At 49.2% G+C, this 22,241-nt stretch overlaps 7 protein-coding genes across 7 annotated transcripts; 1 reads left to right on the forward strand and 6 right to left on the reverse strand.

Moving 5' to 3' along the window:
• Positions 1 to 208: 208 nt before the first annotated feature.
• Positions 209 to 2,451, reverse strand: F9C07_2065723 (asparagine synthase; the record flags this gene model as incomplete). Its single annotated transcript, XM_071508707.1, has 7 exons — positions 209 to 251; positions 324 to 428; positions 485 to 1,743; positions 1,805 to 1,962; positions 2,171 to 2,172; positions 2,266 to 2,316; positions 2,426 to 2,451. 7 exons carry the CDS (start codon positions 2,449 to 2,451, stop codon positions 209 to 211), a joined length of 1,644 nt encoding a protein of 547 aa, XP_071365047.1.
• Positions 2,452 to 3,420: 969 nt separating this feature from the next.
• F9C07_5040 (putative SUMO conjugating enzyme) lies at positions 3,421 to 4,148 on the reverse strand (the record flags this gene model as incomplete). The annotated part of the gene is made up of 4 exons (XM_041290945.1): positions 3,421 to 3,674; positions 3,772 to 3,795; positions 3,864 to 4,024; positions 4,114 to 4,148. 4 exons carry the CDS (start codon positions 4,146 to 4,148, stop codon positions 3,421 to 3,423), a joined length of 474 nt encoding a protein of 157 aa, XP_041144645.1.
• A 281-nt stretch (positions 4,149 to 4,429) lies between these two features.
• F9C07_2282032 (G-patch DNA repair protein) lies at positions 4,430 to 7,123 on the reverse strand. The gene is made up of 5 exons (XM_041290946.2): positions 6,799 to 7,123; positions 6,283 to 6,702; positions 5,392 to 6,233; positions 5,253 to 5,345; positions 4,430 to 5,194 (listed from the first exon to the last, which is right to left on the reverse strand). The coding sequence occupies exons 1-5, from the start codon at positions 6,980 to 6,982 to the stop codon at positions 5,099 to 5,101; spliced, it is 1,635 nt and encodes a 544-aa protein (XP_041144646.1). The 5' UTR covers positions 6,983 to 7,123; the 3' UTR covers positions 4,430 to 5,098.
• A 1,118-nt stretch (positions 7,124 to 8,241) lies between these two features.
• Positions 8,242 to 10,148, forward strand: F9C07_5042 (putative coenzyme A synthetase). Its single transcript, XM_041285343.2, has 4 exons — positions 8,242 to 8,890; positions 8,938 to 8,974; positions 9,022 to 9,893; positions 9,966 to 10,148. Exons 1-4 carry the CDS (start codon positions 8,345 to 8,347, stop codon positions 10,059 to 10,061), a joined length of 1,551 nt encoding a protein of 516 aa, XP_041144647.1. The 5' UTR covers positions 8,242 to 8,344; the 3' UTR covers positions 10,062 to 10,148.
• Positions 10,149 to 10,237: 89 nt separating this feature from the next.
• F9C07_5043 (uncharacterized protein) lies at positions 10,238 to 10,837 on the reverse strand (the record flags this gene model as incomplete). Its single annotated transcript, XM_071511299.1, has 2 exons — positions 10,238 to 10,521; positions 10,636 to 10,837. 2 exons carry the CDS (start codon positions 10,835 to 10,837, stop codon positions 10,238 to 10,240), a joined length of 486 nt encoding a protein of 161 aa, XP_071365048.1.
• Positions 10,838 to 11,703: 866 nt separating this feature from the next.
• Positions 11,704 to 13,191, reverse strand: F9C07_5044 (Anp1-domain-containing protein; the record flags this gene model as incomplete). Its single annotated transcript, XM_041290948.1, has 5 exons — positions 11,704 to 11,870; positions 11,933 to 12,148; positions 12,198 to 12,245; positions 12,296 to 12,924; positions 13,019 to 13,191. 5 exons carry the CDS (start codon positions 13,189 to 13,191, stop codon positions 11,704 to 11,706), a joined length of 1,233 nt encoding a protein of 410 aa, XP_041144649.1.
• Positions 13,192 to 14,758: 1,567 nt separating this feature from the next.
• On the reverse strand, positions 14,759 to 15,958 carry F9C07_5045 (putative HLH DNA binding domain protein; the record flags this gene model as incomplete). Its single annotated transcript, XM_041290949.2, has 2 exons — positions 14,759 to 15,860; positions 15,915 to 15,958. The coding sequence occupies 2 exons, from the start codon at positions 15,956 to 15,958 to the stop codon at positions 14,759 to 14,761; spliced, it is 1,146 nt and encodes a 381-aa protein (XP_041144650.2).
• Positions 15,959 to 22,241: the final 6,283 nt, after the last annotated feature.

Here is a 22,241-nt window from a genome sequence, read left to right on the forward strand (position 1 = left end):
TACAACCTGGTCTATTTTGAGAGCCCTAACCTGAAAGAAGGCATGATTATACAAGAGCTTGAGGGAACAAGAGCGTTTTTGAAAGGGACTTCATAACCCTCTGCGCTGTCTGGGGCGGAAAAAAAACACTTTTTGAGACACGTCTCTAATAATGCATGAGTCTATCCCAAATACCCGACATAAATCGCAAGCATAATTATTTAAACATTTACTCAACATGATCGTACTTGGCGTTGTGAGTCGCAATAGCTCTGATGTCAAAAGTTAGCATCTGCCTTTGAGGTACCGAACAATCAAAAAGAGGCGACTCATTGCAGGCTTACCTTCCACTAGGGTCGGTCTGTTTCGACCATGTTGGCACCCAACGCTCAACGGTAGATGCGCAGGAAGGTGGGAAGTGCTCATCGAACATCATACGGTACCAGTAACTGCTATGGTCAGTTCCTATGTCTCACTCATGACTCTGTACGGTGCAGGGACATACGCTTCCTTGGTATCAGGGATATCGTTGCCCCACTCGGGCTTGGGGTTCTTCATCATTTCATCGGTGACATGAAGTTCAGCATGATCCTTCAGACCGTCGATCCAGCTGTAGCCGACGCCGTCGCTAAACTGTTCCTTCTGGCGCCAGAGGATCTTCTCCGGAAGGTATGGCTCGACATCGGGCTCATCGGTGGTGTCGAATGCTTTACGCAGGATGTACTTTTCAATGCGCTCCTTAGTGATCATCTTATCCTGAGGATCAACACCCATAGCAGTCTCAAGGAAGTTCTTATCCAAGAAAGGCACACGGGCTTCCAGACCCCAAGCGGAAGTCGACTTGTTCGCTCTAAGGCAATCTGCCAGGTGCAGGGCCTTGACTCGTCTCACAGTCTCATTGTGGAATTCCTCCTTGTTAGGGGCAGCGTGGAAGTAGAGGTAGCCACCGAAGATCTCGTCACTTCCCTCACCACTCAGAACCATCTTTACACCCATCGCCTTGATCTTGCGGCTGAGGAGATACATGGGGGTAGATGCACGGATGGTAGTAACATCATAAGTCTCCAGGTGGTAGATGACATCGGAAAGAGCATTGATACCATCCTCAACGGTGAAGGTGAAAGCGTGGTGCTTGGTTCCAAGGTACTTGGCCACCTCAAGGGCAGCCTCAGTATCGGGAGCACCAGGAAGACCGATGGAGAAGGAATGCAGCTGTTGGAATGTGGTGACGGTAGAGAGCTCGTTGCTGTCGTCAATGCCAACCAGATCGGATGAGCCAGTCTGGTTCTGGATGGCTACCTTGGCAGCCTCCTGCATGCGCAAAGTCTCACGCTGAGCAATGGAGGCGACCAAGCTGGAGTCCAGACCACCGGACAGCAGAACACCATAAGGAACTTCAGCCATCAGACGCTTCCGAACAGACTTCTCCAAGGTGTGACGGAGAACCTTAAGGTCGACAGGAGTCGTGGGGACGTTAGTGGGGTCCCACCACTTAGGTTCGAAATAACGAGTCATAGAGCCGGTCTTGGAGTCGAAAATGTGGCCAGGAGGGAAAGCCTCGATCTTATCGCAAACTGGGTGCAGGGACTTCAGCTCCGAAGCGAAGTAGATAGCTCCAGGGGTCTCCGAAGACCAGCCGATGTAGAAGCTAGTGACACCAATGGGATCGCGTGCCGCAACAACACGGTCTTGCTTTCTGTCATAAAGAACCCAAGAGAACATGCCGTCAAGGTGCTTAGGGGCATCAAGACCATGTTCCATGTACTAAACTCGTCAGCCTCCATAACCTCACTATTTACGGCTACAATGGTCCTTTCGCACGTACCAACGGAATAACAACTTCGCAATCCGAATGTGTCTTGAAGTCATATTGGTTCTTAAGGTTCTTTCTGATGATGCGGTGGTTATAGATCTCTCCGTTGACGGCCAGGGCGAGGGAACCGTCATCGTTCACAAGGGGCTGAGCACCGGAGTCTGAAAGGTCTTAGCAGGAGACCTCGCTTGCGAAGCTTGGCAGGGCACATACCGACACCGACGATACACAGACGCTCGTGTGCAAGGACTGCGATGCGTTAGCTCCTAGTTTCCAGGTGGACAGTCCTTGTAGGGTTGAGATTGACTGACTAGTCTTATCAGCGATGTAGTTTCCGCCTGTTGATTTCTCAGCATAGTATTCACCAAACCCTTACACATCTATGACTCACTCCAATCGGGTCCACGATGGCGCACGCTGGCAACAAAATCAGTCTCAATCTTGCTGTCCAGTAAAAGATGAGGAATACTTACGCCTTGGCCATGCGCAAAGCCGTAGGCTTAAATTTTTGCACATCAGGGTGGCTGCCGAGGGTAACAACCGTTAGCAACTTTGATCCGGAAATGACCCCGTACCCGCTGCTAGGGTTTCGCGGGGGGGGGCAAGGTTCAAGCAGAAGCAGTAGGGACATACTTATAACACGCGAAGATGCCACACATGATGACGACGAGCAATTGGCTCACTAGAATAAGCGACAAGCAGCAAGACGACGAGAAGAAGGGAGGGAAGAGGAATTGCCACGCGTGCTTGCCGGGTAAAGTATAGGGTATGGGGAAGAGTGACTTTTTAAAATGCGATTTCCGGCGGGGCGGAATCGAGGGGCGATTTCGGCCACAATTTATTCAATCTTTTTTGACGAACGTGACTCACTGATAAGATAACCGCTCTGGGTCTGGATCGGTGCCCTCCAATGACAGCTTGATTATTCCATGACTACTCCGTACTCCTTTTTCTTTACCTTCTTCGTACGTTGCTAAACTGACCAGTACTACCTACTCGTACCATGGGAGGCATTGGGGATCATTAGTTGCACACGTCTGGGGCAGACCAATTCAACCCCCAAACCAATTCCTCCCCATCCATCAAGCGGATCATTCTACCCCACATACTAACTACGGAAGTGTCAGATCACCCGTTACAGACAGAAATGACCCTTTAATACGCGAGAGCACAGTGAATGTACGATGCCAGGGAAGACCCCAAGAGATGGACAGGGTCAGAGAAGAAAAAGAACAAAGAAGCGATTCTAAAACGCCTTCCATAACCACCCATTTTGTGAATGCTAAGACGCCACGCTCGCTAGAGGGAGTAAAGAAAACAAAAGGTCGTGATCATAAAAGCAAGAAAAGTAATGCGCCATCAGTCATCACGGCCAGAGAATGCATAACCCGTCCTTCTAGCTTTTCACCGTCCCCTATCCCTTCACAAGAAACGAAAAAGACGCTGCATAAAATGAGATACCTGATAACGTAAATTCCAACCCATATGGCTATCTATCAGCCGCCAACGTCCGCCTTGTTTCGTAATGCGCCAACCACGTGAGAAATTTGGCGAGGAAAGACGGCATGTGGAAAAAAAATGAAAACCCCGAAAACGTAATCCTATCCGCCGTAGAATGAAAGGGTGGCTCAAAGCGTTGGGTTCTCCTTCACAACTTGTCTCACTCGTTTCTCGTATGCTGGACGATCCTTCTTGAACAGATTGTATGCTTCCGCCTGTGCAGGCGACTCCGGATTGGGGTCATCGAGCAGGTCCTGGATGCCGAGCAGGATCTGTTTAATGGTGATGGCAGGTTTCCAGGCTTCTTCTTCATTCAAAATTGAGAGGCAGACGGTGCCTGAGGGGTAGACATTCGGGTGAAACAGAGGAGGGACGAATTTGCCTGTTGTAATGAGCATTAGCTTTCCGCCATGGGACCCAGCAAGGTGACCGTTGCTTTCCACCCCGCCTTGTCTTCGACGGAGGGGGATGATACGTACACTTTGGCGGTTTGGTCGGGTATTCTTTACAAAAACAGGTTAGTCAATCCATTTCTGTCTTCGCGACATCGGGGAAGCAGACAACGACTTACCGTCTGGAAAAGTGACATCAAGCTTAAAAAGCCCGCCGTCCCAGAGGGTCTGCGCCTTTCCAGGGACACCACATTCCCAGCGCTTCAAATCCAACACACCCTGAGGGGTTCGATGAGGCTTCGCATAGAATCCGTAAGGGTGGTCACGTCGCCACTGCTTTCTGTACAGATGCAAGATCGCAATCAGTATATAGGAAGAGCCAACTGGAGGTTAGACCATAGCCAAGAGCCAAATGCTTCTATCACATACCTTTCTTCTGTCAGGCGATTAAGACACAGAGACATCTTGATCGTTGGAGTGGCGCAAAAGGTAGTAACTAGACGACTCTATCAGAAAATAAATAAGAGCCAAGTGAAGAGTGGACAAGTTGGATTAGCTGTAGAAGAAATCAACGGGGGTTGAGTGGGTAATGAAAAAGTAAGAAAGTGCAAAATAAGAAAGAAATGAACAGGGAGGGAACACAAAGGTGGAAATGAGAGGCGCTGTCACCGAACCTGTGGAAGTCCGTGAATGTTCCAAAGTACGTCTTAGAAGCCCATCGGCTTAATGCCCCACAGCCAATCGCTGGCCGGCCCTACTGAGATTGATCTGGGTCACCTGACCACCATGTATTACTACATGCATAACAGGTGTAATCCGTATCAAGTAGTACATAAGTAGCAACAGGAGATTGCCAAGGCCATATCTATTGATCTATAAAGAACTCGGAGGATACACAGAAACCAATATAGCTTTTCCTTATTGTTGTTAATCCTTTTATCCAATAATCGTGGCCCAGGACAAGGCAGCCACCATGCATAGATTGCGTGATACCAAGCCCTATATCTCCGTTTGAATCCATGTTACCAGTGTCCTGCCTTGAGAAAAGTACCAGATCCCATTGTCCGATGACTTGGACTAGTGCTCTTATCAAACGTATGGCAAGACGAAGGAAGCAAAGGTAGAAGGGACTCCTATGTGATGGGCAGGCTGATTCCGATCAGTGAGCCCAGTAGCAACACGACTGAAGAGAGCTTTTGCTTTCGTTAATAAAAGCTGCAAAGCCTCAGGGATCACATTGAACTTGTTTGGTATGGTTTCGCTCTCAAGCCACCCTTCTCTGCTCTTGACACATGGTTATAATGTGCCAAGCGTTATTGAAGACTTGAACAAAAGAAAGTTGGTGCTTGGTGTTGAAACAGACAAAATTAGATGCTTGTCGGTATTCTTCTCGGCTTCTATTCCTTTGTATATCTCATTCATATATTCCTTGCTCAAATTTCTGTGTGTCAAAGAACCGAGCTGTGATAGGATTTCCGTTGAATATTCGGCCCTCCAGGGCATTGACAGCCTGGGAAGAGATGCATCAGTAAACTAATAACCAAACCTCTCTAATTAAGGACCCTTACTCTTAGTGCAGATAGCTGATTGGTGAATTTGACAAATACCGGAACTGGAGGGGCAGAGCCGCGGGCAATGAAGACACGTTCGACATTTCCATACTGTTCAGGTTAGAGTTGAAGAATAGCACCATAGGTAGTAACCCACCTTCTCAGAACACTCATCCCCAATCTCTTGCATCAAGCCCCCGTCCTGATCGCCTTCTAGTTCGGCCTCCACGTCCATGCCGTCTAACATGCCCTTCAAGATAACGACTTCGCTCATCTGACCAAACTTCCCTTCGTCTTCTTTCTTCCTCGCACCACCAATGATTTTACCCCTACCAGCGGGCGTGGCGAAGCCACCACCCTCTGAGTCTGGCCGCTTTTTCTGTTTCTCAACCTTGACCTGCAGTGGGTTGACGATACCCGTTCCCGTCGCGCCCAAACCAGAGCCTTTTGTCCAACCATACTTTTCAAGCAGACGCTGAGCAAATCCCTTCTGCCCGGGCCGAAGTGATCGCTGACCCTCCGCTTCACCTTCACCCTCACCTTCCACTGGTTGCTCCTTAGCGAAGACTTCCTCAAGCTCTGCTTCTGATGCAGGTATATCTGCCGGTGGTGGAGGTAAAGTATAGCGGACGGGCGCGCGAGAAATGGTCGCAGAGGCAGGTTGCAGCGCTTCTAGCGGCCGTGGTTGTGGTGGCGGCGCAGGTTCTGCTACAGGCTGAGGTCCAGCTGACATCTGAAGGCGACGCAGATAAGCGTCTTGACCCGTAGGGTCATCTGGAACAGGCGCTGAGGATGCCTCTGCGGGAGGTGGTGGTGTATAGTCGGCCATAGCCGTATCGGCTGGGTTTGTATGCAGTTGCGCACGCCGGGCAAATGCCTCCTCCCCCGAAGCAGCATCTGGTATGTCAGCAGGGGGAGCAGGAGAATGTGCAGGCGGTGCAGGTGGCATATCGTTGAGGTTTGGAGGTGGTGCGAAACTACTCGGAGGGGCGAATTGTCCTATAAGAGTTCAGCCGTAGGATCACTATCACCATAGGACAACACATACGGTTCATTGGCCTTCCATAGTCCTCATCACTATACGAATCTCGGCTCAGAGATCGCACTATGCGATGTGCGTATAGGCGATCTTTCCACTCGCGAACTTCGGATATCTGCTCGTCGCTGTGCTTATATTCTTCGTAGCTATTAGGCCGTGACGGGTCGTAAATATCGTCCCAGTCCTGGGCAAATTCCCGCGTATCCTTATTCTTCTTGCGCTTTTTGCGCCCACCCCGCTGTCTTTTCGGTCCAGCATAGAAATCATTGACATCATCCTCTTCGGTATTAGCCCAATCTGCAAGGGTAGTCTTAGGAACCGCTGCCGCTGCCGATGCGGGAACAGGGGCTGCCTTCGGTAAAGCTGGCTTCGGTTTTGGTTTCTGCGCAGATAGTTGTGGTCTTTTCGTAGGCTGAAATCGGAGAGAAGCTGATAGCCAAAACCAGAAGGGCAAAGGACGAGTGAGCAATCAGATCACAAATGAGAATACATGGAATGTCGGTCATGAGGAGGGTTATGGTCTACCGGTATTGAGCTGTTGTTTCTTGGCAGCTGATTCATCTGGCTGCGACTCGCCTTCGGAGGCTTGCTTGAAGACGACCGGGGCGCGAGAAATCGTCCCGGGAGAGTTATCGGCGGATGGATCGAGCAGATTTGCATAGAGCGAGAGCATGCCCCCGGGTTTAGACGGGGTGTTCTCGGAAGCCATGCGTCCGGTTGGTGTTATAGACAAGTCAACCGAATAAAGAGAGTGAAGATAATCGTGTCGGAGAAGTTGGAGACAAGTACTATCGTGCGGAGTACAGCTTGAGCACTTGTTTGCATCCCATATCACTTGACATGTGGACCGTGTAGCTTAGTCATGTCAGTACCCTTATCCTGATTGGATGCTCTCTATGCTCCTACAACAGTGAGGGAACTATAGCCAGGGCTGTACTCGATCAGATCATCCAACTTAAAGATTGCTACAGATTGATTCATACTAGCGTCAAGTCTAGATTTCGCATATCTACTTTTGGGATTGACTATATGTTTTTTCTCCTGACCTAAGTTGAAGAGATCACTCGTGAGCTGAAGACTACTAATTCACTAACCATAAGCGCATATATTTGCAACTTTGCACAGGAATCGACTTATATCTGGGCTTATAAAGTATTGGAAGATTAGCGCCAGGACAAGGTCGACAGCAGTCCGCTGTTCTTTCTATAAGCGGTGCGAGCAGCACTGGAATGACTTCTCCGGATAAAGAGAGCGATGACAGCAACCATTCCGATGCACAATTGATCTCTTTGCCGCTGTCATGATCAATATGCGATGACACATTCAGGGTGAAATGGAATCTCTAGCGGTCACCTCATTGCACCTCGTAGTCGCACATATGCTGCTCTGGAAGACCATTGGCGGAGTTTTGGGCCCGGCGGTTCTCCCCAGGCCACGTTCTGCTTACACACTGGAGGCCACATTCTAGAAGCTGCAACTTGTATGCGCGTATTGGAGATAATGTCGGATTGCTCGCTAGCACCCCTCCAGTCGGCGGTATCCGACAATAGCTCTCTTCAACCAATTGAACTAGTATCAGTCAATGTAAGGGGTTGTTGATAACTGAAACTCAACAGACTGCGCTCGCAGACAGAAGTTAGCATCCCAGATGACAATTACACCAATTGAGCAACCTGGAGAAGGCAGCAACATAATGGAAAGCCGCAAGCAGCTACCTGGTATTACTGTATGTAGAAATTACTCAGCCCGGAAGAAAACGGCAAACCCCCTACTTAGTCATGTGGGGAGTGGAGAACCCCCTAACAATGACGATAATCCCCGAGGGCGGGTCGTGCCATGAATCGTGGAGGCGATCGGTCATATCCGTTGCCTAATGCCTACCCCATTACCGGCCGAGAGGAGCTGAGCTATGTCTACCTGTCTGCTCCTCCTGTACTCCCTGCGATGGTAGCAAAGTGACAACCAACTGACAATCATCGTACAACTTCCATTAGTCCACGAATCGGAGATCTACGGTTCTTAATATCAATCCCTGAAGCCAAGACATCGTCAGTGTCTTGTCAGATCCACCATGACCACCTTAGCGCAGTCCTTCTCCTCTCGGAGCGCCGACATTGCAGTTGTGGTTCCCAAGAGACAGACCCCCCTGTCCCCTAATCTCAGCATCACCTATCAACAGCTGCATGCTCATGTGGCCGAGTTCCAAGCTAAATTGGCTAAGCTGGGCGTTGGTCACGGAGGTGCGGTGTCCTTGGCGCTGGCAAACTCGTACGAATTCATCGTCGGGTTTCTAGGCGCGTCCTGGCAGCGGGCGATCGCCGCTCCACTAAATCCCGCTTATAAGCAGGAGGAGTTCGAGTTCTATATCGATGACCTTAGTTCGACGTTAGTGCTGATTCCTAAGGGGTCGTATGCGCAGAATGGCCCCGCCGTGCGTGCTGGAAGAAAATACAATGCTGCGATTGCGGAGTGCTACTGGAATGGCACAGAGGTGGTTTTAGATGTGAAGGAACAAGGCAAATTGGCGGGTAGCGCGGGTGTGACTGTCGGACAGGCCCAGCCGGACGATGTTGCTCTTGTGCTTCATACAAGTGGCACGACCGGCAGGCCCAAAGCTGTAGGTCTCCCCGTTCCGGCAAAACTATAGATGCTAACATGGAAAAGGTTCCACTCACCCACAAGAATCTCACCACGACCATGAGTATGTGCCCGGATAGCATGCATCGAAGAGTATTAACCATGTCGTAGGGAATATCCGGGATACGTACAAGCTAACGCCAAAGGATCGTACATATTTGGTGATGCCTCTTTTCCATGTCCATGGCCTCCTAGCAGCATTCCTGGCGCCTCTATACTCTGGAGGATCCGTCATTGTACCTCCAAAGTTCTCGGCCCATGAATTCTGGTCAGACTTCGTAGCCTACAACGCGAACTGGTACACAGCTGTGCCTACTATCCACCAGATTCTGCTTAAAACTCCCCTGCCCAATCCCATCCCCAATATCCGCTTCATCCGCTCATGTTCCTCACCATTATCCCCCAAAACCTTCCAGGATCTGGAAAAGACGTTCAACGCGCCCGTCCTGGAGGCGTACGCAATGACCGAAGCCGCTCACCAGATGACCAGCAACCCACTTCCGCCCGGAAAGCGCCAACCCGGCAGCGTCGGCCTCGGACAGGGTGTAGAGATCAAGATCCTCGATCAAGATGGCAACGAGGTTCCCCAGGGCAAGGAGGCCGAGATTTGCGTGCGCGGTGAGAATGTAACCAAGGGGTATCTGAACAACCCATCCGCCAACAAATCTTCGTTCACCAAGGACGGGTTCTTCCGCACGGGAGACCAGGGTAAGAAGGATCCGGACGGCTACGTGATCATCACCGGGCGTATCAAAGAGCTCATCAACAAGGGCGGAGAAAAGATCAGCCCCATCGAGCTGGACAACACGCTCCTACACCACCCCAAGGTAGCCGAGGCTGTGTGCTTCGCCATCCCAGACGAGGGGCACTATGGCGAGGACATCGGAGCTGCGGTTGTCCTGAAGGGCAACAACACAGCCACGGAGGACGAGTTGAAGTCGTTCATGGCAGAGAAGTTGGCGAAATTCAAGACCCCCAAGAGGGTATGTATCCCGCCCAACACACACCCCCACATACCACAAGAATGTCACGGTGGCTGACAACACTATCACTAGGTCTGGATTGTTCCACAGATTCCCAAGACCGCAACGGGCAAAATCCAACGCCGCAAGGTCGCAGAGGCGATGCTGACACCCAAGGCAAAGCTGTAAATAGGACCTTACATCCTCACATATTCACATATACGTACAACATACAATACGCACATTCGTATTGGAAATATACCTACCTACCTACGCAAATAAAATAGTAGTACGAAGCCTCTTAGAAATCCAACTCAATCCAATCCAATGCCCAATAAATCTAAGGAAGAGCCTTATCCCCAACCCTAACGGCACACATAAACTACAACCACCAACATCAGCCCAAACCCAAGATAAAGACACCCTCCCCCAATCCCACCAATCCAAGGGAAACAGTGAAGAAAGAAAAGAAAAAATCGACATACCGGAATAATCTGCGCCTTCTCAACATCCCACACACCACTGCGCGTATAAATATCGTTACTGATCAACGCCTTAACCTCAGCCTCATTCTCGGCGACGACAATCAACGCACTCCCATTAAAGGGAGGGGTCTCGCCAGGCGCGGGGTGAGAGTCCAGCGTTCCGCCTATATACCCCGCCGTCAGTTCTCGCGTCCATTGTATGGTCCATGTTTATGTCCAATTTGACCCATTAAAAAGGGAAGATTTAAATAGAGAGGGGCATGAATGGAAGGACATACCACCACAGACGATCGAGCCATTCTGGACTAAAGGCTTTACACCTTCGAGGTGTTGACTGTAGTATTCCAATGTTAGTGGGTTGTTTTGAGAAATCCACGGTGGGGTTGAGCGGAATACTACGTACTTGCGGACTTCCAGACGCTTTTGCAGCGAGCCTGGCTTGTCGGGGACGAGGCAGATGAATTCCTTTTTGGTGGACATTTTTTTTTTCCTTGGTGGCTTGCGTCGGTGGAGGGGGATGTCTCAGATCGGTGATCGATAGAAGGATTTAGAGCTGATGTCTCAGTAGGAGGTCGGTATTTATGGAGGTCGAAGTGGGGACTGATTGCCTTGCGGGGAAAGAGAAACAATTATCCATAATAATTGATAATCTTTTTTATCATCTCAGATTCTTCTTCTTTGCGTCACACGTGGTTGCATTTTCGATTTACGAATCAGTTAACCCTCAAGTCATAACAGCCCGACAAATTGTAGCCTATATATCTATGTACATGGACGCCAGGCACCATTATGCCCTAGTTCTTTGCTCGTCAACGGCAGCAGCCTTGCCCCCCTTTTAAAAACATGGCTCAGTCCCAACTGAGCCCGTGTCCCTCATAGATGTTGATTCATGCAGAGAACAACAGCCACCCAGAAGGTGCGAGCACCAGGCCACGGCAGACTGAAAACCCCATCGCAAACTTGGGAAACCCTGCAGTAGGCTTGCTTGCACAGTCGTCAAGGAAAACAAGGCAACACCAGTAATACAAGCGTGAAATCACCCGTCCACTCTATGAGTGTCGACACCGCTGAACACGTTCCCCATAGCGCCAAAAATAGAAAAGAAGCAGCACGATCCCTAGAACGCGACATGAAGAAGACTAATTACCGGAACCATGAGATGTCCGTTTCAAACGTCCAAGTGGGGGGAATGGTAAGGGCAAAAGTACGAGTATCAGGAAGGGGAAAAAAGAAATCCCATGTAGTAAACCACGGACATAAACGGGAAAAGGGTATTAAAATCTTGGAGAAATAAGAACCGAAAGCCGCCGGCTCGGGGAGGAAAGGACCAAGTCCAGACAACATGCTTAGTACGCTTTACGGTCTCCAAGATTGCCGGGCTTTTCATCGGTGTCGATATGCCACACAACGTAATTAGGCAAGCCGTACACCTGGTATCCCGCTCGCTTCGCCATGCGCGCAAATCCCTCGGTTTCAGCCTGGTTCTCGAAGGCATATGCGGGGAAATTGATTCCTAGGTTTACAGTTAGTAATAGCTCTCCGGGGCAATCGTTCCAAAGGCCGTGCATAACATACCTGTACGATGGACGTCGGCCTTGACGAGAATGTTAACACCACCGATTCCATCAAGCTCGACCTCTTCGTCCTTGTTGTTCCGCCAGTCACCCATGGAAACAAGGTATTGGCGGCCCGTATCATATTCCTTGTAGCCCTCAGCCAGCACGGTGTCCGGGTCGAGGGTTTGTCGCAGCCGGCGTCCCTTGTCAGACTCAATCCACGAGTTGTAGTCAACTGAGAATGTTAGCACTGACCATCGTTGAAAAGGGTTATTTCCACTTACAGCGACCTTCGACATCAACACCGTCCTTGTATCTGTGAAACCAAATATCTGCAGAGAGGTCAGCCTTTGCTATGGAACAACCGTGGCATTCCACATACTCGGAACGAGGATATCCCTGTCATGGGCCATGAAGTCCTGAAGGATGGTCTCTGGGCTGTCGACAATATCCACATCTCTCCAGTAAACCCAAGAATGATCAGGCTTCAGGGCGGAGTAGAGCAGATAGTTACGTGCCCGGCCAATAGCCTTACGGCGCGGACCCTGAGCGGCAAAGGAGTGTCGATCCTCAACGTTCATGTTCACATCGGCCCCGAAGTCCTTCTTGATAATGCTCGCACTGCGGAACGCAACCTTGTCGCCCTGTTCCTGGATCCGATTCAACTCAGAGACGAGGAGGCTTTCGGTGTCATCCTTGGAGTCGCCGACGAGGAAGGCCAAGTCGATAAGGTGATGAGGATAGGACAGCTTGTAGAGGAGCTCGAAGTACTTTTGCAGATATGGGCCAGCATCTCTCAGCGGCGTCAGGATGAGCACTCGTTCAGCGTTTGCGACAGCTTGAGCACTAGAGCCGATGGGGTTGAGGTCAATGTTGTGAATGGTAGAAGAGTTGACTTCATAAGGGTCATGGTGGTTATAGACGACCGGGGTTTGCATATGGGCATTCCATTCGGCCATTTCGTTAAGACTCATATCCATTGGCGACTTGGGAGGTCCGTAACAGTAGAAACTGGACGGTCGAGTTAATATGTGCATCATGTGCAGGGGGTGATTCAAGCCGCGTGCCGCGCCAAACACAGGCTGAAAGCGAGTCGAGCACTTACTTTTGCATCTCCGATGCGGACTTGCTAATACCACGCCACAGCAAGATCAACAAGCCAGTAAGGGCCAATGACACCAGGAAACGAGTGCGCGTCACCAGGACCAGAATGGCCCTCCATGGGGGCAACCTCGCCTTCGCCGACTTCCACGTTACACCACCCTTGGGAAGAAGCATCTTTGCGATCTAGGCAATAGCGACAAGTGAAAAGGACTTGAGGTAGGGATATCGTTCGAAGACGAAAGTTGTCGGTGTCTCGAACCGGTGACGATCCCGGGAAAAATGTAGGGTCGCTGGCACCAACGTCCGGAGATCAATCACCCTTTAGCCGATCGCACGACCAATGAAGGTAGGACGGACCGGAAGGGGAAAAGGAGCGACCGAAAAGAGCACTTGGCGGTGGCGCCGACAAAGTCGAGGGGAGTCACTTGTCTAAGGCAATCCGAAGTTATTGTCGACTCAGTTGGGACGGGGAGAGGGAGTGCAAAGGGGAGAGAAAAAAATCGAGGTTTGCGCAGAAGTATGGGGAAGGGGGCAGGAGGAACGAAGATGGTCCGTGGGTGGTGGAAAAAGGACAGAAACGTCGGTTTGCGGGAGGGAGCGGCAACAAAATATTAAAAATAGGAAAAAACAAAAAAGAATAGACACCAAACGAATGGATTTGACGGTCGTCAAAAAGAGAAGAAGAATACTATGATTACAAGACTTGCAAAAGGCAAGAGGTGAATGCGTGTCGAAGGAGAAGTAAAAAGAAGGGGAAATTCAGAAAACAAGAGGTTCTCGAATACTGAATGAAATGGGGAGACCAACTGCGGATGGAAAAGTCCAGACAAACACGCTTCGGGATTGGCGTTCACGTTACTTTTTATAGTCACATCAGATATTCAATTTCAACCATCTCGTCCATACCTTTCCCCATGTTGATTTCTCGGCCCTACGCCATTCATTCCTGGGAACTCTTCCCCACTACCACAATACATCTTTCTCAGAGTCATGAGGGAATCCAAAAAACAAAAGGATCTCATTCGAATCCGATCCCAAAGCCTTCATCATGTCGGTAGTATTCGCGATGAAGGGTCTTTGTCTTCTTGGCACACACGCGGCCAATGGGACCCGTCCAATTCGTCCGCCAGTTATACTGCATAAAGGGGGACGGTGTTCATTTTATACGATCTTGGCTGGAATCACGACACTAAATGAAGGTACAGCAATAATAATATCGATAATAATCCATTCAATCACATTCGCTCTATATTCGTATTCGCTTTAGCCTGGACATGGATACACACAAATGAAAATAATGGAACAAAAACCGAAATCAACCGTATATATGTATAGATAGAGAGATAAGAAAATTCCCCTTCCACTCCGAATCCCCACAGGATAACCAAGAAGATGAAGACAACCCATCCCAATATGAACAAAGGAAAGAAATTATGTATTTCAACATGAGAAAGAAAAGAAAATCCGTGCAACTCGCAATTCCCGACCCAGTTTTTGATGTACAACCCACTTGCTCCAGTTCGCCAGGATCCAGTGAAAACAAGAAGACAGACCCTGATGAGAACACCAAGGCATCCCGGTGTCAATAATCAGTCCCGTTCGAAAACCAAATGGTACAATGCCACGCTATGCCACAAAACACAATCAAAACAGCAGAATCGGCTCCAAATCACAGCTCTATGCCCAAGGACAAGGAAATTCATTACAAGGCCAAGCAGAAGCAACATGCCCTGCCACCAGCTCATGGTGACGGAATAATGGACTGGCGCCGCGACGCGGGAACCGAAAAAGTCGATTGTGTGAAGACCGGGGACGAAGGCCCGGTCATTGGGGGTGAATGGCTAAGGAAGCTCTGCGAAAAGGACTGGGAAGACCCGGTGTGTGGCGGGTCGAAGCGGGAGGCCTCCGTGCCATTCACAGCGATCTCGTCGCAGAAAACACGTAGGCCAGGCAACATGTTGCGCGGCCTCGAATCGGAAAACTGGGTAAGAGGCTGGGGACTTGGCTGTTCGGTCTTGTGCGATCGGAACATGTGTTCATAGGATTTCAGCTGGAGCTCAAGCGCCTGGTTACGCTCCTCCAATAGCTGGTTTTCTTGCTTCAAGGACTTGATCTGTTGCTGAGCGGACTGATTCTGCTGCTGGAGATTGGCGATCAACTGCTGAAGCTGCATACACCGGATCTGAGGCTGAAGCTTCTCAGATAGCTGCCGAGGCATCTCATTTTCCTGGCGAATAAGGTGGACAATGATCAGAAGCATGAAATCGATGAGGAAAATGGCACCCTGCACAATGTGTTCCTTCGACTCGGGAAGACTCTTAGATGGATTCCACCCGGCCCGTTCAAGGAAGAAGTCATGAATACGACTGTCCAGTTCACGGTGTAACTGGCTCAAGTTCTTTCGTCGGTTGCCCTCTGCAATGCGGTGCTTCTCCCTCTGGTCGTCACATTCGCCCGTGACCATGCTCCCCTTACGCTTTCGGCCACACAGTTGCTGCAGAGGAGGCTTGCGGTTAATATGCTTTGGGGCGATCAAGTTCACGAGGTCGGCCGAAGAAAGATCCTGGGGCCATTCAAACATCTTCTGAGAAGGCAGAGACTCGGGCCATGAGCTATCGGCTGAATTGGCAGGCGAGGGGGGCGTAACAATGTGTTCGGATGCTGGAAACGGCGACTTGACAGGGAATGATTCCTGAGAGCTGGGAGGGCTAGGGGCGAAGATCTTGGAGGCCAAAGGATTGAATGGCCCGCGAGGCAAAGGGTCTACGCGGGGCAGGGGCGGTAACCGACGGTCGTCAGTCATTTCTGTTGCGTTAGGAGCGTTGGCGATAGAACGGACGCTTCTAAGAAGTCCATGTTAGTTATGCGTCAAGCGGCCAATGACGGTCATATCTTACGGAAGAGAGTAGCGCCGTGAGATGTCATCAGTCATCGAACTCATATCTTCAAACACCACGGCTGCGGTTGCTTAGGGTTTTGAAATAAGGTGAGGTGCAGCGGGAGGATATGTATGTCTTAGTAGAGTGGATGACCCAGTGAGATGTCGATATGTACGATGCGTCGATATGTATGTGCGAATGTCTGAGATTGATATAAACAATTGTCTCTGGGAAGGATAGATCGACGAGTGTCTCAGGGCGGGAAAGACAGTTGATAATAAATTAGTCTGAGGTCAAAGGTACGAAGTAAGGGCTAGTGATGAAACAATCAAGGGAGGATGTTGCTATGGGAGAGCAAGAAGGGATCAGACGAGAAAGTAGTCAGACTGATCCACGAGGTATAGACGAGATGAAGAACAGAATGGTTCCCGAAGGGTACGGTGCGATCCGCTGCATGTTTTATATCTTTTGCAGATGGTGAACGAGGAGGGGAATGGATCTCAGTAACCCGAAGCAGTAGGAGAGGGGGGACGAGAATGGATTGTGGCGGCGCTCAGGACTCTATGGAGACGTGCAGCAATCGATAGAGTGAAGATGGAGATGTATCATGTTGAGGATCTGCGCTCATCTCGATAGGGAAGTGGATTTTGATTAGGGTGTGTGTGTGGATGTACTTTCCGACAATGACATACAGATCTCTCTCTCTCTTTTTCTTTTTTCTCTTTTCTAGGTTCAGAGATCGATCAATAGTATTATTTGGGTTTTTCTTTTTTACAAATAATTCTAATATAATAATAGAGATTGTTATTAATTAATTATTATTGTTATATTATTGTTATTTCCCTCATGCTGATCTCCTTTAATAGAAAACCAGAGAACATTTTCTATCTTCGCTTTTACCATATAAATTCCTTTATTTTATTTTATTTTATTTATTTTCTAAGTAGAAGAATAGAAAGAATAAATAAATAAATAAATAAATAATATTAATCATATTTCGTTTCCCCCTACCTTCCCTTATTGCATGTCTGGACCTCCCGATAGAGGTAGAAAGTTAGGGCATGATGGAACCTCCTGTCGGGAAGAGACTCAAGTAATTCCTACTACTTACATGTGTGTATCTGCAACCCACTTCCTCCCTTCCGGTCCCCATGAGGCCGCGGGGAAGTAGCCTCAACCTTCCGCAAAGTTCAACTGACCCAATTTAGTGTCCTTTTATGGGAGACTCGTCCGAATCTCTGTCACAAAATGGGCACAGACGCGAGGCCCAGACGATCGGCGAATCAACGTGCTTTGATCGCGAGGCCCTCATTTTGAATAGAAAGTAACCAAAGCCCTTGATTTGTCACCAGTGCAATGGTTTGAATTTGATCTACACGGGCCATAGAAGGTAAATGTATCGAATCCCCTTGCATCGACGTCTTCAATAGTCGATCTGAGCCAATGGCCGTCAACCATGAGGTTATGTCTCCTCTTAATCTACCTGGGATAGCATCGTATTCCTTCTCCACCCTCCCATCTAGAGACTCATGATGACTAAGTAAAAATAGTGCCTATTGTCTGCTGCCATGCGCAGGCACTGTGGCTGTTGCGGAACTGGTTCCGGCGCTTGTCCGATAGATATTCAAGACATAGGTTCGGAGAATACCATCGTGAGTCCAGCATCCCAAACTGAGAACCAACTATTCTAGATCTTGAGCATCATCCACAGGCAACTCAGATCGGACATCCGCGAACTGCAGCCACAGCCATGATGAGACAAGGGGAACCCTTGTCCTTTGGGTGGGTTCGATCGCTCGAGCTACGGAGTACTCCGTTTTCGATTTACAATGTATGTACATACAGTCATCTTGCAGCAGGCTCCATCTCACTCCCCTGTCTAGGGTAGCACATTGCCAGGGACCTAGAATATTCGAAAGATTGACAAAAGTACCAATGAAGCACCTTGACGAACCATGATAATGAACCATACATTAACATCCGACGCACAGGCGGACGCAGGTTCCCCGAGGTAAATCCCTCCTCCGCAGGAGGTGTTCAGAGCCAGATAGCACGAAGCAAGGACTCTGGGGCAGAGAGTAAATCATCCCCAAATCAAGAAGTTGCCTGAGACATTCTCAGTGAGGAGTCGGTGCCTACCAGACGTTGAATGTTTAACATGACCACATCGACCAATACTCGATCTCGACGCCATCGTATCAGAATCGACATTATCAGCGAGTATAGCCGAATGCGGCCGAGACGCTATCTTCCTAGCTTCCATAGAAGAAGGGGGTCAAAACACAGAGTTTCTGATCGTCACAGCCCCCGAGACGGACCCATTCACTTGGGTCACCGGGAAATCCCAGTGACCAGGATCTGACGGCTGTCAGACCCAACGATTATTAGTTCTGGGCTCTGGTTTCTTATTTTGGTTAAGACTGTGCTTAAGGCTGTCACCTGCTACGGAGCATGGTGATTTGGAATTGGTTTATTTGATGACGTCTCCAACGGGAGAGACAGATTTAGATCGCTCGAGGAGTTTCGCTAGATCCAACTAACAGGCCAAGGTGGAGATTGTTCAGTGAGGTCGCTCCGTAAATGGGATTCACGATGCTAGGATTTTCATGCTGGTCATCAGCCCATGAGGTCGGCGGCTTGCCCGCCCATCATCCCTACCCGGGATCTTTTGAGGCAGAGCCCGGGGACGGCGTACTTCGGTGGAGATGAAGAGAAGCGGAGGATCCAAATACGGCATATTGGGCCCAAGTTCAAACAATACAAACAAGTGCAACAGCCCAGATGATGTGTGGACTGTTGTGACCCCGTTAGGATGGTTAGTGGTGGGTCTCATGGCAGCCCGGATAAGATCTGTCATATTCGAAATTCTAGGGATCTGCGGGTGAGTATGAAGAATTCAGTGGGCCCCATGCATCTAGCAAGTGTTCTTTCGCTCAGCTAGCCCCACGTTCCGTGCTCGCCCATCCCTTGGGAGCCATGAGGCTATAGCCTATGAGTTACCAAAGATCGGTCTGCTCCCCTGGATATAGCAGTCCCGTATTAATTTTCCCACTTTGCACCCGTTTCCCGTTACGATGGTGGATGATTCGTTTTTTTACCCGATTGGGGGAGTTTCGACTCTAGACTGACTCTGAGCGTTAGTAACCAAACCGCAAACGCTTTAATTAAGCACTAATACAAGCCAAATTCAGGACTAGGAGTGCCCCGGTCCTCTTAGCTTGATGAGTTGGCAATGCCTCCATCCATCTATCCAATTCCTGCGAAAGAGGTCAGAATCACGACGAGCATACCATGGTGAACCCCTGTTTGAACCAACAAACTCAACCTTGCACGTACTCGTCACCCAGGCACGAACTCTTTTCGAAACTCAAAGGAGACCATCACGCACACAGACGGATGGATGTATGCATGTACGTACCTATGTACATACGTCGCATACGTACCTTTTGCAACCGAATTGCTCTCAAGCTATGTACATCCTAGAGCCAGTCATGTGTACCTACATTGAACCTTCACGATGCCACCGAAATTGTCCGAGCGGCCTGGGGGTTTGGCCAATTCCTCATATATTCTCCGATATACCAGGGTCTGGACGAGTCGATACTCCATAATATGGCCTGTTATTGGTGACCCAGACTGTGGGAGCAGGAATACCTGAGAGGGGACGTGTGAGGTTTGAACCTTAATCGGCCATCCTCCAGTTGCAAGGGCTTTCCTTCCCTTGGGAAGTTCTCTCTCTCGGAACTCATCCACACCAACGGGTTTGCACATTTAACTCCATTAATTCGTACGGCGATGTGCAATTGAGGGTTATCACTTCCCGAGATGAGCTCCTGGTTACTTCGTATGGTCGAGCTACTGTGTTGGTAGTGTTACACGGCAGGATATCCAGCGGGGGTCAGTGCAATAGCACCAATCTTATTAGTACCGACTAGGTGCCTCACCTTAGGGCACGATCAACATCACCGACCACGATCAAATCGAATCCTTCAATTGCGACACTCCTTATACATTTGCCACCCTGAAGTAAAAAAAGGAATTGGAAAAAAAGAAAAAATCAACCTAAAAGAGTAAGTCATAAATAAATGAACGTCACGACAAGAAGCCTCAACGGGACCCCAAACTCGCCACGGTACTCGAACAGTCTCGAACAATATGATACATCACATTGACCCTCGAAGCCCTACCCACAATAGACCAACCTATCAACCACACAGACACCCAACGCCTCCTACCGGTTTTAAAACGCACACACATACATTTAACGACCTGCATCAATGACTACATGCATACTACTGCTACCCTCAAACAGGGGAAATCCCTCCCCCCAGGGCTAACCCTGTGCAATGGGGAACTTCATGTATCAAGTCTCATCCATTCGCTGGGAGGTGGCCACGACGACGTTCTTCGCCGACTGGGGCGAGATTCGATGTCTAAGTTAATCGACTCGTGCTCGTGTTTCAGGTTGTGGCTCTTGTTGCTCCAATAGTTTATTGCCGCCGACATAGTATTATCAGCATACGTACATACATCCGACATTTCTTTTGATATATGCATGCAGTGCAGCTTCCCTTTTTTCCCAATATCCGCTATTACGCACATACGGAGACAGAGGACCATTATCCACTTCTGCAAGGATCAATTACCTCTGCTGAACAGCGTGCAGACAAGCCAAGTAGTAGTATCCTTTGTATGACGATAGCAAGGTATCCATCCACATTGACCATTATTGCCACCGAGTCCACGAAGCCCAAAACTTTGCTACCTTCCTTCCACTCCTTCATACCTACGACACGACACTAGACCAAAGCAACGCACCCTCCAGGACGTGAACCGAGCTCCGTAACGTACCAGGCATCCATCCACCGTCCAACGCCACGTAGAGCCACTCTCCCTCAAGGCATTGCCAATTCCCTCAACACCCTGGAGACAGACAAACCACCTTACATCACTTACCGATCCAGACATAACCAAGCAGACATAGCTGAGACTTAACCTCGAAGGGAAAAAAAAAAAAGCAAGCCTGAGGCATCCACAACCATATGCGGCAGGTAGTATCGCATAGAAAGCTGCAAGGCATGATGACCCCCATTGTATCTATCATATCAAAAAGAAAATCCACCACATTCCAAATAGAAACCAAGCTTTTCAGTTCCAAGTTTTTTCTACCTTCCTTGGTTTTCTGCATCCATAATTCTTCAATAGAGGCCCCCGTCGGTACCCAAATCCAATAAACACGGACTTTCCTCACTTTGCTGTCAAATGCCAGGGAACAGACACCCCCCCAGCAGATCCCGGCCGTCCAAACTCAAGACCCCATCTATCGTCGAAAGGGAGAGAGATATACTCATTCACGGGGATCGGGAGAGAAAACTCAATGAACAAGCCACTACTTACTCGGAATGGTAGGTAGTAGGGAAACCCACCTACCACAAAACCCTCCCCCCCCCATGCTCCATTGAAGGTAAAAACGCAATGTCAATCCGTACATAAACAGATTAGTCCCATTCTCCACATTTCCTAAAGCGTACCTGGCAGAACTACCTGTCATCTGGTCCAAAGTACCAAAGGTCGACTCCGTAAGAGACTTACTAAACAGAGCTACCGACATCACCACGATATCCACACCTACGGGAAATAGAACGAAGGGAGGTAAAGCCAAGAAAATTAAAATATAAAAATAATCAAATTATAAAAATAAAAAGAGAGAACAAGAAGAAGGGAAAGAAAGCCGCGGCTCCCCCGACCCTTTCTTCCACATGGTCGAAACCTAGGAATTTTGTTCCGGCCACACCAGATACGCGATCAGATCCACGAGTCTCCAGTGTCTATCGGCCTCAGACCTAATAATTACCCAAACTATCCATCACCTTCTTGTTTTTTTTGGGGGGGGGGCTTTCTTGTTCCTGGAAACTGATATCTATCCCCAATATTTAAACATTAAAGCTCACCTGCACGGGTCCTGTTCGAGTACCTTAATTTTCCTGCACGGTACTAGTAGTGCCATCTATCTACTTTTGGCTTCCCGTGTGAGTATCTTGTCTTCTTTGTCTGTTGACTTCCAATTCCTCCTTCACTTGCGCTCCCGGTCCCCACAAAGGTACATATTGATGTTTATTGGCAAGGAGGGAGGTGAATGAAACAGATATAGATCTGTCAATTGAAACTATATCGGATCGGCAGAGGCTGATCATCGTTCTCTGTCGAAGGGGAACGAACACCCACTCAGCCACCCCTTAAGATAGGATATTATATATCATGATCCGGAAATTCGAAGTAGAGTCGTTCCCTTCTTGTCACGATTTGTCAAAGGATAAACCTTAACTGGGATATGCTGAAGATAGC

Source organism: Aspergillus flavus, chromosome 3 (genome assembly GCF_009017415.1).
Source record: "Aspergillus flavus chromosome 3, complete sequence".
NCBI lineage: Eukaryota > Fungi > Ascomycota > Eurotiomycetes > Eurotiales > Aspergillaceae > Aspergillus > Aspergillus flavus.

Bases quoted from the DNA above. Each gene is read 5' to 3' on its own strand.
- F9C07_2282032 (XM_041290946.2), bottom strand. From the start codon at position 6,982: ATGGCTTCCGAGAACACCCCGTCTAAACCCGGGGGCATGCTCTCGCTC. The intron at 6,703-6,798 runs GTAGACCATAAC...TTTGGCTATCAG, and splicing joins GAAACAACAGCTCAATACCG to CTTCTCTCCGATTTCAGCCT. The intron at 5,195-5,252 runs GTAAGGGTCCTT...ATCTCTTCCCAG, and splicing joins ATCAGCTATCTGCACTAAGA to GCTGTCAATGCCCTGGAGGG.
- F9C07_5042 (XM_041285343.2), top strand. From the start codon at position 8,345: ATGACCACCTTAGCGCAGTCCTTCTCCTCTCGGAGCGCCGACATTGCA. The intron at 8,891-8,937 runs GTAGGTCTCCCC...AACATGGAAAAG, and splicing joins CGACCGGCAGGCCCAAAGCT to GTTCCACTCACCCACAAGAA. The intron at 9,894-9,965 runs GTATGTATCCCG...CACTATCACTAG, and splicing joins AATTCAAGACCCCCAAGAGG to GTCTGGATTGTTCCACAGAT.